This window comes from Hyperolius riggenbachi, chromosome 2 (genome assembly GCF_040937935.1).
Source record: "Hyperolius riggenbachi isolate aHypRig1 chromosome 2, aHypRig1.pri, whole genome shotgun sequence".
NCBI classification, from domain to species: domain Eukaryota; kingdom Metazoa; phylum Chordata; class Amphibia; order Anura; family Hyperoliidae; genus Hyperolius; species Hyperolius riggenbachi.
The window spans coordinates 53,458,559-53,471,518 of record NC_090647.1 but is presented as its reverse complement, the minus strand read 5'-3'; the positions used below and the strand labels follow the sequence as shown (position 1 = coordinate 53,471,518).

At 44.0% G+C, this 12,960-nt stretch overlaps 2 protein-coding genes across 8 annotated transcripts in view; one reads left to right on the top strand and one right to left on the bottom strand.

Moving 5' to 3' along the window:
- FAT3 (FAT atypical cadherin 3) overlaps positions 1-12,960 on the bottom strand; it is an 863,405-nt gene that overhangs the window by 790,382 nt on the left and 60,063 nt on the right. The window lies entirely within an intron of this gene.
- LOC137543795 (piggyBac transposable element-derived protein 4-like) lies at positions 5,198-7,789 on the top strand. The gene is made up of 2 exons (XM_068264883.1): positions 5,198-5,236; positions 5,596-7,789. Exon 2 carries the CDS (start codon positions 5,597-5,599, stop codon positions 6,110-6,112), a length of 516 nt encoding a protein of 171 aa, XP_068120984.1. The 5' UTR covers positions 5,198-5,236; position 5,596; the 3' UTR covers positions 6,113-7,789.

Sequence of the window (12,960 nt, the reverse complement as noted above, 5' to 3'; positions counted from 1 at the left end):
CATAGAAACCCATACAAAACTGATAGGACTGGACCAGAAATGTACACACTTGTGTGAACACATCCATTGAAATACATGCAAAACTGACAGGAACGGACTGGAAATGTACAGATGATACAAAACTGACAGGACTGGACTGGAAATGTACAGATTATACAAAACTGACAGGACTGGACATGTACAGATGATACAAAACTGACAGTACTGGACTGGAAATGTACAGATTATACAAAACTGACAGGACCGGACTGGAAATGTACAGATTATACAAAACTGACAAGACCGGACTGGAAATGTACAGATTATACAAAACTGACAGGACAGGACTCGACCGGAAATGGACAGATTTATGTGTGAACACAGCCATAAAAACACATACAAAACTGATGCCAACTGTAAAAAACTGACAGGACAGAACACCTAAGGGTCGCTCCACACTTGTTTAAGAAACATATCTGCGGCACTGTTTTTAGGCCCCGACCAAAACCGGAGCCACAGATACCAATGTTTAAAATAGCGGCCCTCTTCACACACTTCAAATACGGATCCGTGGACGATCTGGGGGGGGTCCGCTTTGAAAAACTGAACCGAGAGTCCGGATTTGCAGGTTTTTCAAGGATCTCGGATACACGGAGGGGTAGTGAAAGGCTACACAAAATGGATCTCTCTCTACACAGAGAACTGTTGCACACAAAACACAGGCAAAAAACAGATTGCCTACTGCCTGCTCCTCCCCTCAACATCCTCTCTTATCCAATAGAAACACACATGAAGAAAGGACATACGTTTAAATGGACGGGAAACGTATGCTACAAAAGGACAACATTTTGAAAAACTGATCAGTTTTGCATCAGTGTTTAGAAAAACTGAACCGTTTGAAACGGGATCCGATCTGCAACTGGGCAAGTGTGTAACGAGCCTAAGGATATGGGGTTATGGGTGCTATGGGGTTCACACATGAAAGGTGTACATTTCCGATCCAGTTAGTTAAAATGATAGAAAACTGATGCAAAACTAAACTAAGACTAGACTGGACCAGAAATGTACAGATTTATGTGTGAAGCAAGCCTTGGAGTCCTTTCACCATTTAGCCGTTGTGGTGCGCATCCTAAAATATAGAATTGCACCTCAGCGGTCATCACAACTTGAATCACTGCTTGCCGCTGCAATGTGACCCATGTAGTACAACATAATGTCTGTGGCCCTTATGCATGTATCCCGCGCGCATCAGGTGGTATTTTGAGCAGTCTGGTGTTAAGGTGCTCCTTAATAATACCAGTGTTCTCCCCAGAATTTTTTTCCAGCCGGGTGGCATGAAAAAGTAGCCGGGTGGGTCGAGATGAAAATGCAGGGCAACTCTGCTTACAGCATAGGAGGAGGTTAGGAGGTGAGCCGATGACAGCCGGGTGGTCACCAAATCTAGCCGGGTGCAGCACCCGGCTAAAAGAGCCTGGGGAGAACACTGAATACAATATTTAGCAAATGATTGTATTTTTGATCAGATTTTTCAGATCATATTGTGTGAAGACAGCGGACCCAGTGGACACAATCCAGTCTGGATCTAATCATTCATTTCCTTAAAAAAATGGTCGACCAGCATTGGAGATTTTTTCCATAAATAGAATCATTCACAACTAGTTTAGGATTGCAAGATGGATTCTATAATGTTGTGGCAGTTCTATGTGCTTGGCAGTTAGAAACAGGCGTTATTTCCCACAATACAATGAATCAGAATCAGAATTTATTTCGCCAAGTACAACGGTGAATTGTACCCGGAATTGGTTTTGGCGCATACAGGGTCGTTGGTGAAAACAGAAAATAGCATGGTACATACGTGGACGTGGGACAAGCATACATAGGGCAACATTACAGTTTGTGCGTACATTTAAGCAGAGCGTCGTATACAATTAAGCATAGGTACATACGTATAAACAAAAGCAAAATCAAAGCAAAAACAGAGCATTACAGCATACACGTACAATTTACGTAATACACACATAGCATAGCAAGACATACACTGATAGCGGGACAGAAAAAGAGTGGTACTGGAGGAGCAGCCTGAGAGCGGATATGAGCGCTGCCATTTTCGGCACTGGACGCTACACAGCGACGCGCTCCCAACTAGACAGGTGCTCCGATTGTCCGCGGAAAGTAGAGAGGATGCTGGGGGGGATCGTGATGGAGGCGGCCAGCAGGGATCACTTGAGCCAGGTTACTCCAGGAGAATCGCTCCTAATTTCAGGGTCCGCATGGCTGGGTGATGAGGGTGCAGACCCAGTGGGGCCCTGTGGTGCCAGGGGGCAGCAGTGGTGGACGTGGGGCCTGGGGCCACCCAGCAGTGGTGGACATGAGACTGTGGTGCCAGAGGGCACCTTTGCTGGGCAGCAGTGGTGGGCATGGGGCCTGGGGCCACCCAGCAGTGGTGGACATGAGGCCGGGGGGCACCTCGGCTAGGCCCCATTGGTGGACATCAGGCCGGGAAGGGGGCACCCTGGCTAGGCAGCAGAGGTGGACAGGCCAGGGGCAGCATACCTTCTCTGTGGCTGCGAGGAGCAGCCACAGGCCCTCCATCAGCACGGTGGCAGCCTGGTCGTGGTCCTGGTGACTGGGGAGCCGCTGCAGACAGGCCTCCTCCGCACGTGGCGGGTGACCCATGTGTCCTTGCTGGTCCCTGGGCGACCCGTGGTGGAGGGTGACCGGCAACCCCAGCAGTCCTGTGATGGGGAGGTCACTGGGGGAGGTCTCCGGCGGCGGCCCTGGTCGGCAAGTGGTGGCGGCGGGAGCACGTGTTGGCGGCGGGGGCATAATGCGGCTTCTTCCCAGGCGGCAGCCCCCGACAGTCCTGGGCGACCGAGGGCATTGTGGAGCCGCCGCTGCCCCTCTCCGTTTGGTCCCCGGCAGGAGAGCAAACCATGTGCTGCATGGATGCGGCGCTGCGTGCGGTGTCCCGGCTTCCCTGGCTCCAGAGCGGTGTTCCGGCTCCCCTGGCGGATTCCCCAGGTCAGACGATCCCCACCCCGCAGCGGAGCAGAGCACGCGACCTCCCGATCCTCCAGCAGCCCGCTCACAGAGGTTCACAGAGAGGAAACTGTCAGGACCATGGTCATGACATCACACGGTGGGAGGGGTTTTTACGACAATATCAGCCATACAGACCCCCTGATTATCTATTTGAGTAAAGGTAAAATTTCTTGGGGATAAAGGGGGGGGGGGGGGGATCAGCTACTGATTGTGATTGAGATGAAGTTCAATCCTTGGTTACAGTTCCTCTTTAAGTACAATCTTATATTTTGAACTGAATGATCTCATTGGAAATGCAACCATTCACTAAAAATTGTACCATTAATGGGCATCTTCAGGCCGGCTTCAGACTACAGATTGGCCGCAGCAGTGCGGTACGCACCGCACCACCAAAAACAGGCCTTTGGGGATTACCATGTTAATATGCGGTAATTACCTTCTGGTTGACAGACAAACAGGAAGTGACGACTGTATACAATGAACAGAGGCACCAAAAGTATAAAATTAGATTAAATGAGCTTAAAAACCAACTCAAATGGCAAAAATGAAGGAGGAAGTGGTGGTCTTACCTCCCTCAAGCAGACACGACAACGACTGCGATTCAGACAGTCAAAGTGACAGGAAGTGACGAGTGCATTTTCAAAACAGCAAGTGAGCACAATCGATAGACACTTCCGGTTTAGAAAATACGGAAGTGCATGGAAGCATATTGTAAAAATACGCTTCCGCACATGCACGCTGCAACGTCACCGCGTTTTTTAAACACCCTGCGCCGGCATAGACTTACACGGCTTCAGGTCTGCCGCAGAGCCACGCGGTAATGTAGATCTGTCCTTGCGTCTGGGATGCAGTGAAAAGATCACATCGCGCCACACCGTGGCGGTATGAATGCCCCCATAGAATTTAATTGGGATGCAGTGGGGTAAGAATACTGCACCACTCCAGTGTGAAAACTACCTTTAGGCCCCGTTCACATCTAAAATCGCTAAACGCTAGCGATTATCGTTAGCGTTTCAACGGGTGATTTTTCCACGGAAAAAAAATCACTGGACAAATTAGCGTTTTGGGAGCGATCACGATTAGCGGTTCTATACATGCTAATCGCGATCGCTCCAGAATCGCCGGCAAACTGCTGCAGGTAACGCGTTTGTGATTAGCGATAATCTCAAAACGCCTGCGATCGCAGCAGTGAGAGCACTGGCTTAGGGTACAATAGGACTAGCGGTTTGCGTTCAGCGGGAATCCCGCTTAGGTGTGATCGAGCCCTTAGAAAAAAAAACACTACTACTGCCTACTAATGCAGTGAAAATGTGATAAACCAAAAACAATTACGTAACAACTTTAAAAAAAAAATGGGTACGACAACAGCTGGGGTCAGAAGTTGATCTCTATAAACAACAACAACTGCATGCTGGTTGTCCTCTGGTCTGAAAATCATTTGGCGGTTGCGGTTTGTGGTTTTAACTCCCAGTTCTGTAGCTCAGCATCCGTCTTGCAATTAAGACAAGAAACAACTTCATCTGAATTCCACCAAAAGAGACAAGTGGTGGTGGAAGTGGGGCACCTTGAATGTTTCATGACACGTCCTTGCCTGGGAATAATAAGCAGTCTGCATGTGTGAAAATGGAGTCTTTTGCATATATAATTGGAATAACCTTGAAATATTTAGCGAGGGAATCCCCCAGAGGAAGGAACCACAACTTGCGCCAGGCATACAAGTCAATATGCATTCTCCTCCAGTACCGTTCCACCAGCTTCACAACCTCCAAGGGGCCTAAATGTGTGTGACAGAAATCCTCCCAATCTTACAAAAAAAAACAAAATTTAGACTTCAGAAGGAGGGTTTGTTTTTTAGATCATCTATATTCAAAATGTAAATTCTAAAGAAAACAAAAATGATGCGATTAGAATGTGGAATGTATTGCCACAGGAAGTAGTTATGGCAAATTCTAAATCTGTGTTTAACCCCCAGAGACCCAGTGTTGTAATATTACAACATCACATTCAAGGCTACAAAAATAAACCCTCCCCCATTTTTTTTCTTTTTAAAACTTCATGTACATTACTAATAGAACCTATTGTTCAGTTCTGCAACACCATTGGATGGTTGAATGTGTAAATAGGTCTGTTTATTTGGCCATGAAGTCATACAATCCTGTTGCCTGCTTTGGAGTACATCATCTTGTTGTTTTGGACGGGATACATCAGGACTAAAGTAAGTAAAAAGCTTGAAATATTTTTTTATGTGATCATTAATATGTGTAGATCATGCAGATTTTATGACATCATTGAATATACTGATTTTAAGAGATTTAGAGCTGGTTTTTTCTATGTTGTAATTTTACAACAGTGGGTCAAAGTGATAGCAAGGTTTTGTCTGCACTTTAAACTTGAGAAGGTTATAAATCTCTAGGAGGTGAGGATTAAAGTGTTTGCATGCCTAATTGAACAATAGGTCTACTTGATAGAAGTTGTGGAATGGAAAGTGTGAAGTTTTAGGAACATGTGAATCTTTGCATTAGAATAATTAGTTAATTTGCTTTGTAGTTACTTAGCTTTTCTTTCAACTTGCAGAATGTCTGAAACCAAGAAAAACCAAATCATGTATAGTGTGCAGGATGTAATTGAGGCCATCCAGAATGGGGACAGTGACTTGGAAATGCCCTTTGACACAGATTCAAGTGACGAAGAGGAATATGGAGTTATCGGTGAAGTGGACAAGGAAAATAAATTACCCGATGACCACCTAACTTCTGATGTTCAAATCATCCCAACAGAGGCAGAACATCCTGATGCCAAGACTGGGCCCCGTGACAGATATCGATGGCTGAAAAAGAATTTCATCTCTCCCAGTACTGATTTTTCTGGTCAGGATGTCAGTAATGATGTCCATTCCCTCTGCACACCACTGGAGTACTTTCAGAAGTTTGTGACAGAAGATATGATCAACGCTCTGGCAGATAACACAAATCAGTACAGTTTTCAGAAGAAAGGATCATCTATAAACACAAACACAAAGGAAATAGAGCAGATGATTGGCATGTATCTGAAGATGGGTCTTGTCCAAATGCCTGGAGTCCGTATGTACTAGGAAGCAGACACAAGATACAGTCCTGTCGCTGATGTAATGTCACGAAACAGATTCCAGTCTCTGTTGACATCATTACATTTTGTGAACAATCTAACCGTGTCTGAGATGGAACAAAAAAGTGACAAACTCTGGAAACTCAGACCATGGCTTGATGCTTTCAGAGAGAAATGCCTAAAAGTGGTCCCTGAAGAACATAACTCTGTTGATGAAATGATGATCCCTTTCAGGGGGAAATTCAGCAGCATCAAACAGTACATGCGTGGCAAGCCAAACCCATGGGGGTTCAAGCTGTGGGCAAGGACTGGAATCTCTGGTATACTTTGTGATTTTGATGTGTACCAAGGCAGTGTGAATGGAATACGGGCAAGATCTGAACTTGGACTATCAGGGGATGTTGTGATGAAACTTGCTTCCACACTTCCACATAGTCACAACTACAAGATCTACGCAGACAACTTTTTCACCAGCATCCCATTGATAGTTAGGCTGCTGGATTGTGGAATTCATTACACAGGAACAGCCAGACAAGTGCGCCTTCCAAACTGTAATCTTGAGGATGAGAAAAGCTTAAAGAAAAAGGGAAGAGGAAGCTTTGATGTCAGAGTGGAGTCAAATCACAACATTTGTGCTGTGAAATGGTTTGACAACAGACAGGTTACACTTGTGTCTTCCTTTGCTGGCCCACAACCAGTGAAGAAGATTCAACGCTGGGACAAAACTGCCAAAAGATTTGTTGAAGTTGAGAGGCCTTATATCGTGGCTGCCTATAACAAATTCATGGGCGGAGTGGATTTGTTAGACTCATTTGCAGCAAAATACAAGTTTCCACTGAAGTCCTGCCGCTGGTACCTTTACATCTTCTGGCACACCATTATCCTAGCTGTGATCAATGCTTGGCTCCTGTACAAAAGGGACTGCAAAGCTTTGGATATCCCAAAGAAACAGATGCTAAACAGGAGAATGTTTCAGGCCCAGTTGGCATCTTCTCTTATCCTGATCGGAACGGCTGGGTCAGTGTCAAAGCGAGGGCGACCATCTACAAGCACAGTTTCATCAAGGGGGGGCACCTTGACTTCCCAAAAGAGGTAGTTTACAGATGATGGAGGTTCTTCAGCTGCCATGACAGCCAAAAAGCCAAATGCACACCCTCCAAAGGAAGTTTGCAAGGACATGATTGGACATTTTCCCATCAAAGCCGATAGAGGACGGTGCCGACACTGTGCAAAAGGCTACACCAACACACTTTGCAGGAAGTGCAATGTTCGCCTCTGCTTTTCAGAGCAAAATAACTGTTTTTGGAACTACCATAACTGAATAAATGAACAAATAAAACATGCACATATAGGGCTCGATTCACAAAACCGTGCTATGAAGATAGCACAAGTGCTATTTTTGCACTAGTGCTATTTCATAGCGTGGCCGTTTTTGCCCGTATTTGGGCTAACATGAAATTTTTTGTGCAAAAACACAAAATTTCTTGATTACCGCTGATAGAAGTCAATGGGCGCTTCACAGGGAAAAATTTGCATTTTAGTGCTAAGCGCAAAAAAATAACGTTTACACACAAACAAATTCACGTTAGTGCGAAAACGCAAAAAAAGGTGTGAAAAAGGCTGTGCTATGTGTTTTCATGGTTTAGTGAATCAAGCCCATAGTCTGGGTCCAATTTTTTTTATATGATACTCATTTTTTGTATTAAATTGATAATAAAAATTACTTTTTTCTTTATTATACTATTGTTGTTGTGTATATACATAAACTTAGGTGGGTCTTTATAAGCTGTAAAGTACAAATAAACTTTTAATTATTCCTTACATGTGTTCAGACAGAGAGTGACACTATTGAAATTCTGCTACCTTACAGGCCCAGCGTTGCAATTTTACAACATCCTCCCCAAAAGTTACTAAAATGTCAAAATAAAAAAAAAAAACACTGATTTAGGGATCACAAGCCTCCTATAACAACATGTGAACGTCCGAAAAAAATTTTTTACGTTTTTTTCTATATTTGGGTCTCTGGGGGTTAAAGAGAATCTGTACTGTCCAATTTGTACAATAAAAAACATACCAATCGAGTCACTGTGATCTCCTGGATTCCTCTTTGCCGTTTCCGCCGCTCCCGCCCCACGATCCTGGCTTTTAAATCGCCAATTTTAGGCAGTTGTTTACAAACAGAAAACATGTCCACTAACCAGGAAGTGACGTATAAAAACAAGGAACACCAAGAGCCCCAATAGTGTAATATGTACTGGTAAATGGTTACTAGATAGAGTAAATATTAATGCTCACAAACCAGGGTTACCATTAGTTAACCACTGTAAAGGCAGGTGGGGAGATTTTCCTGACCCCACTCAGGAATAAGAAGTCGCTCTCTGTAGATGAGAAAAAGTGGGTTCAACCCTCCACCCAGGGTGGACTCAATATTATGCAGGAGAACAGAGGCGCCCAGAGGATAAAAGGAAGCTAAATGAGCTTAAAAACCAAATTCTTGGTAAATAGAGGAGGTAGTGGTGGACTTACCTCCTCCAAGTAGACACACAACGACTGTAGTAAAGACAATCAATATATTTTATTTATGAACTCCAAATACGCAATTTTTACTGCAGGAAAGTTCATTAGCTCTGCTCCAAAGTTTAAAATACGGAGTGTAGTTTGTAAATGGCACATTTTTTTGCTTCAGAGTCACTTTAAGGGGGCTTAAATGCTTTCCTTGTGATGAAAGACATCCATGGCTATAATTACTAGTTAATGCCCAATCATGTTGATCCAGGGATTTTATCTGATTGCCATCTGGAGTTGGGAGGGAATTTTTTCCCTTTTGGGGCTAATTGGACCATGCCTTGTAAGGGTTTTTCACCTTCCTCTGGATCAACAGGGATATGTGAGGGAGCAGGCTGGTGTTGTACTTTGTTCTCTGGTTGAACTCGATGGACGTATGTCTTGTTTCAACCCAAATAACTATGTAACTATGTCTGCCACTCCTAAGTGCTGTAAAAATGGCCTCCATTTTGCGGGCCCCGGCTGCTATCACGCGGCCATTGCCAGGAGAGTTCTGGGGGAGCACACACTGCAGAATTGCATCTGTGCTGACTAGATGGATTACTGGGCTACCTAGCAGAAGATCCAGGCGACGCTGGAAGATGTCATGGGACTGGTCAGCCTGAAGGGGGCTGGAAGGAGCCCCAGGTAATAGGTATGTATCATATTTTTATTATTTTTTCTGGTCTCGGGTACACTTTAAAAGGATACTAGACCTGAAATAAGCTAGAGAAACGGGGGAAGCGGGCATATACTCATATACTGTGTCACTTCCCCAGTTCTCCTTTTTGCCCCCACCATCTACCTAAATGCCCCTGTAGCAGCCTCTTCCTGGTCGCTGGAGTCAGACACTACTGCGCAGGCACTGGCCGGGCACGTTCTTCAGCGCGTCCATGGTTGGGAGCGCTCTGGGCATATGTATGACTTTACTGTGTCATGCACATTACGTCATACACATGACCAGTGCGCTCCTGACCACGGACGTGCTGCAGGACGTGCACAGCCCGGCCAATGCCTGCGCACTAGTGTCCGAGTCCATCGACCCAGCAGAGGCTGCTAGAGGGGCATTTAGGTAGATAGCAGGGGTAGAAGAGAGAATGGGGGGGAAGCTATAGGCATGAGGTTAGGTCACAGTACATGACTGCTCCCCCCGTTTCTCTAGCTTATTTCAGCTCTGATATCCTTGAAGTACAGCAGAGCCGACAAACAGCCTAAGAAGTTGTCCTTCACTACAGTGAGCACCGCCGGCGATTTCTGCTGGTTGACTGAGACTGCTGGTTAGTTAAGTTATGGACAACCGGGACTCTACTACAACTAGTGTTTATCACACACTTCACCTTCAGCCCTGTAGTGCAGGAATATTTATAAAAATCAGATGAATGAATGACGTAACAGATTGAGTTCAGTGCAGCAATAAAAACCTCTAAACAACCATAAAGGCACACTAGTAACAAACACACTGTTCTATTAGTAATAGGCAGCTCTGGTAGCCTCTACAAAACTATAGCACGGCGTTTCCCATTATCCCCGAGACAAATATGTACATACAGCTGGGTATGCAAATACATATTAAAATGAGCTGTCAGGGACAGCTCTATGTTCCAAGTTAATTTCCATGTTTTAATAATAGGCAGTGTAGCCTCAGCTCTCAAATCTATGTCAACAGCACTGCATAAAAAGAACACAAAGTCAAACAGCAACGGAAATTAATTAGCTTGTCACTTTTTTGCATAGTTTTATTGTAGTATAATGAACAAAGAACTGCTGTGTTAACAAATAACAATATCATATTTTCATATGTAACTCTGCAGGCCGTGGTGAAAATCAAACAACCTTCAATCACGCCGTGAGAATATACTCTGTGCAAGCCCATAATTCAATCAGTACACTAGGGGAGCATATTGAGAAAAGCAAAGATAAAAATCTTTGGCCAGTTAATCTGAATCATCATCTCAAATAGAGTTATCTTGTTTGAGATAAGTGCACTGCTTTTGAATTCAGTCAGCAGAACTTGTGCTGAAAATTCTTGTAATGCTTTAATCTCTCTCCAGTAGTAGAAAATATAGAAACTGAAAGCAGAAACTCTGCTACTGTCTCACACTAGCCCCTAGTGGCAAATGGTCATAAATACACATTACAGCGGTACTTATTAGAAGCAAGGAAACGTAACTCTGTAGACCGTAGTGAAAATCTAACAGCCTACAATCACGCCGCGAGTATACCCTGTGCAAGCCCATGATTCAATCATGGCCATTTGGGGGGGCATATTGAGGAAGGTGAGGATAACAAAAATCTCTGACCAGTTCATCTGAATCATCCACGATGCATTAGCTTATTAGCAGCTTCAACAGTTATCTCATTTGAGATACAGTAAGTGCACTTCTGTCGACAGAACTCCTTGTGCTGTATATTCTTGAAAAGCTTTGATGTCTCTCTGCTAGCAGAAATGTATAGAAACTGAAAGCAGAAGTCCTCTGTTATGGTCTCACGCGGCCTCCCAGTGGCCATAAATACAAGTGACAGCGGTACTAATTAAAAGCTAGGAAATGTTACAAAGAAGAAATAGAAAAAAAAGGTGATAAAATAAATTTACCTGTAGCACTTGCAAGCCTCTGAATAAAATTGGCTGCTAAAGGGTTAAAGAGTCCCTGAAGGTAGAAAAAAGTGCTCAGTGTGGTTTTGTGCATCATGAAAAGGAAGCCTCTGGATCCTCCTACATGCCGTTCCACTGCTGAGATCCCCTCGTTAATAAGCACAAGAACAGAGGCGCCAAAAGGATAAAAGGAAGCTAAATGAGCTTAAAAAAACAAACTCTTGGTAAATAGAGGAGGTAGTGGTGGACTTACCTCCTCTAAGTAGACACACAACAACTGTAGTAAAGATAGTCAATATATTTTATTTATGAACTCCAAATATGCAACGCGTTTCGCCGGTTTGATCCCGCTTCATCAGGCAAGAACAACGGAGCAATAGCATATGTGGTCAGTAGAAGAGCCAGGCATCTGGTCGTGACAATCTTAAAAAGTAGACGAAAACACATACAAATAAGAAGCACATTTTTTTCCTGAGTAAAATGAGCAATAAATTACTTCTCTCCTATACTGCTGTCACTTACAGTAGGTAGTAGAAATCTGACATTACTGACAGGTTTTGGGCTAGTCCATCTCTCCATAGGGGGTTCTCAGCAAGGCTCTTATTCTTATAAATCTTATAAGATTTATAAAAAGATGCTGGCCAGCCTCCCTGCTCGCTGAGCAATTTTTTGGCAGTTGGATAGAGCAACTGCCATGCACTAAGTGCTTTTGAAAATAAAGAAAACCCTGAGAATCCCCCATGAGGAGATGGGCTAGTCCAAAACTCTTCAGTTCTGTCAGATTTCTACTACTTATTGTTAGTGACAGTAACATAGGAGAGACGTAATTTATGGCTCACTTTACTCTGGAAGAAACATACTTCTTATCTGTATATGTTTACATATAGTTAAAGTTTTAAGATTTTCATGACAGTGGTCCTTTAAATAAAAACATTTCTTTGTTTCAGCCGATACAAATCCTGCAATAATTCTGCAGTGTGTCTACTTCCTGCTTCAACGGAAGCAAACATAGGGTTAATATGCTATGTTTACAAATTAGCTGCTCTGCCGAGGCAGTCAGCTGACACAGCTGAGAGATCGAATTACACTGGTGATTAGTCACAGATAAGGGGTATTTAAACAGGCTAAATACACACAGGGTACATTTTTCTGTGTTTTTCCTTCTGTCCTGTGCCAAAGTTCAGGTCCACTTTAACGTGGATGATGATTCATAAAACAAATGAACATCTTCCATATTTCTCACGAATTCCAGATTCCAGGACGAGTATAATTTACATAATTCACACATCGCGGTCATCACGGGCGGCGAGCAGAGACAAGCGATGATAAGTTTAGTTGGGGACTCGGCGAAAGCTGTGCTTCAGATTAATCTGGATTTGCTTTGACGATATAAAAACACAGATGTCTTTATCCTGGAGCCGGTCCCAACCCACAAATATTACATTTCGGAGGGAAATACTCTGAATTCCTCCACCGCATATCTACTTCTGCCTCTTTGTGGGACGTGTCATGTTGACTTCTGGGTGTTTTTCGAGATCCGTTCCCGTGTTACCCCGAAAATAAGACACTAACTTATATTCATCTTTCCTCCAAAAGTTGTGCCTGGGCTTAGTTTCAGGGATGTCTTATTTTGAGGGGTATAGAAATGTGTATGCTATGTTAACCACCTGGGCGGTATGGACGAGCTCAGCTCGTCCAACACCGCCGGAGGCTGCCGC

What these genes read in the sequence shown, in the direction of transcription:
- LOC137543795 (XM_068264883.1), top strand. Translation starts at nt 5,597, where the DNA reads ATGTCTGAAACCAAGAAAAACCAAATCATGTATAGTGTGCAGGATGTA.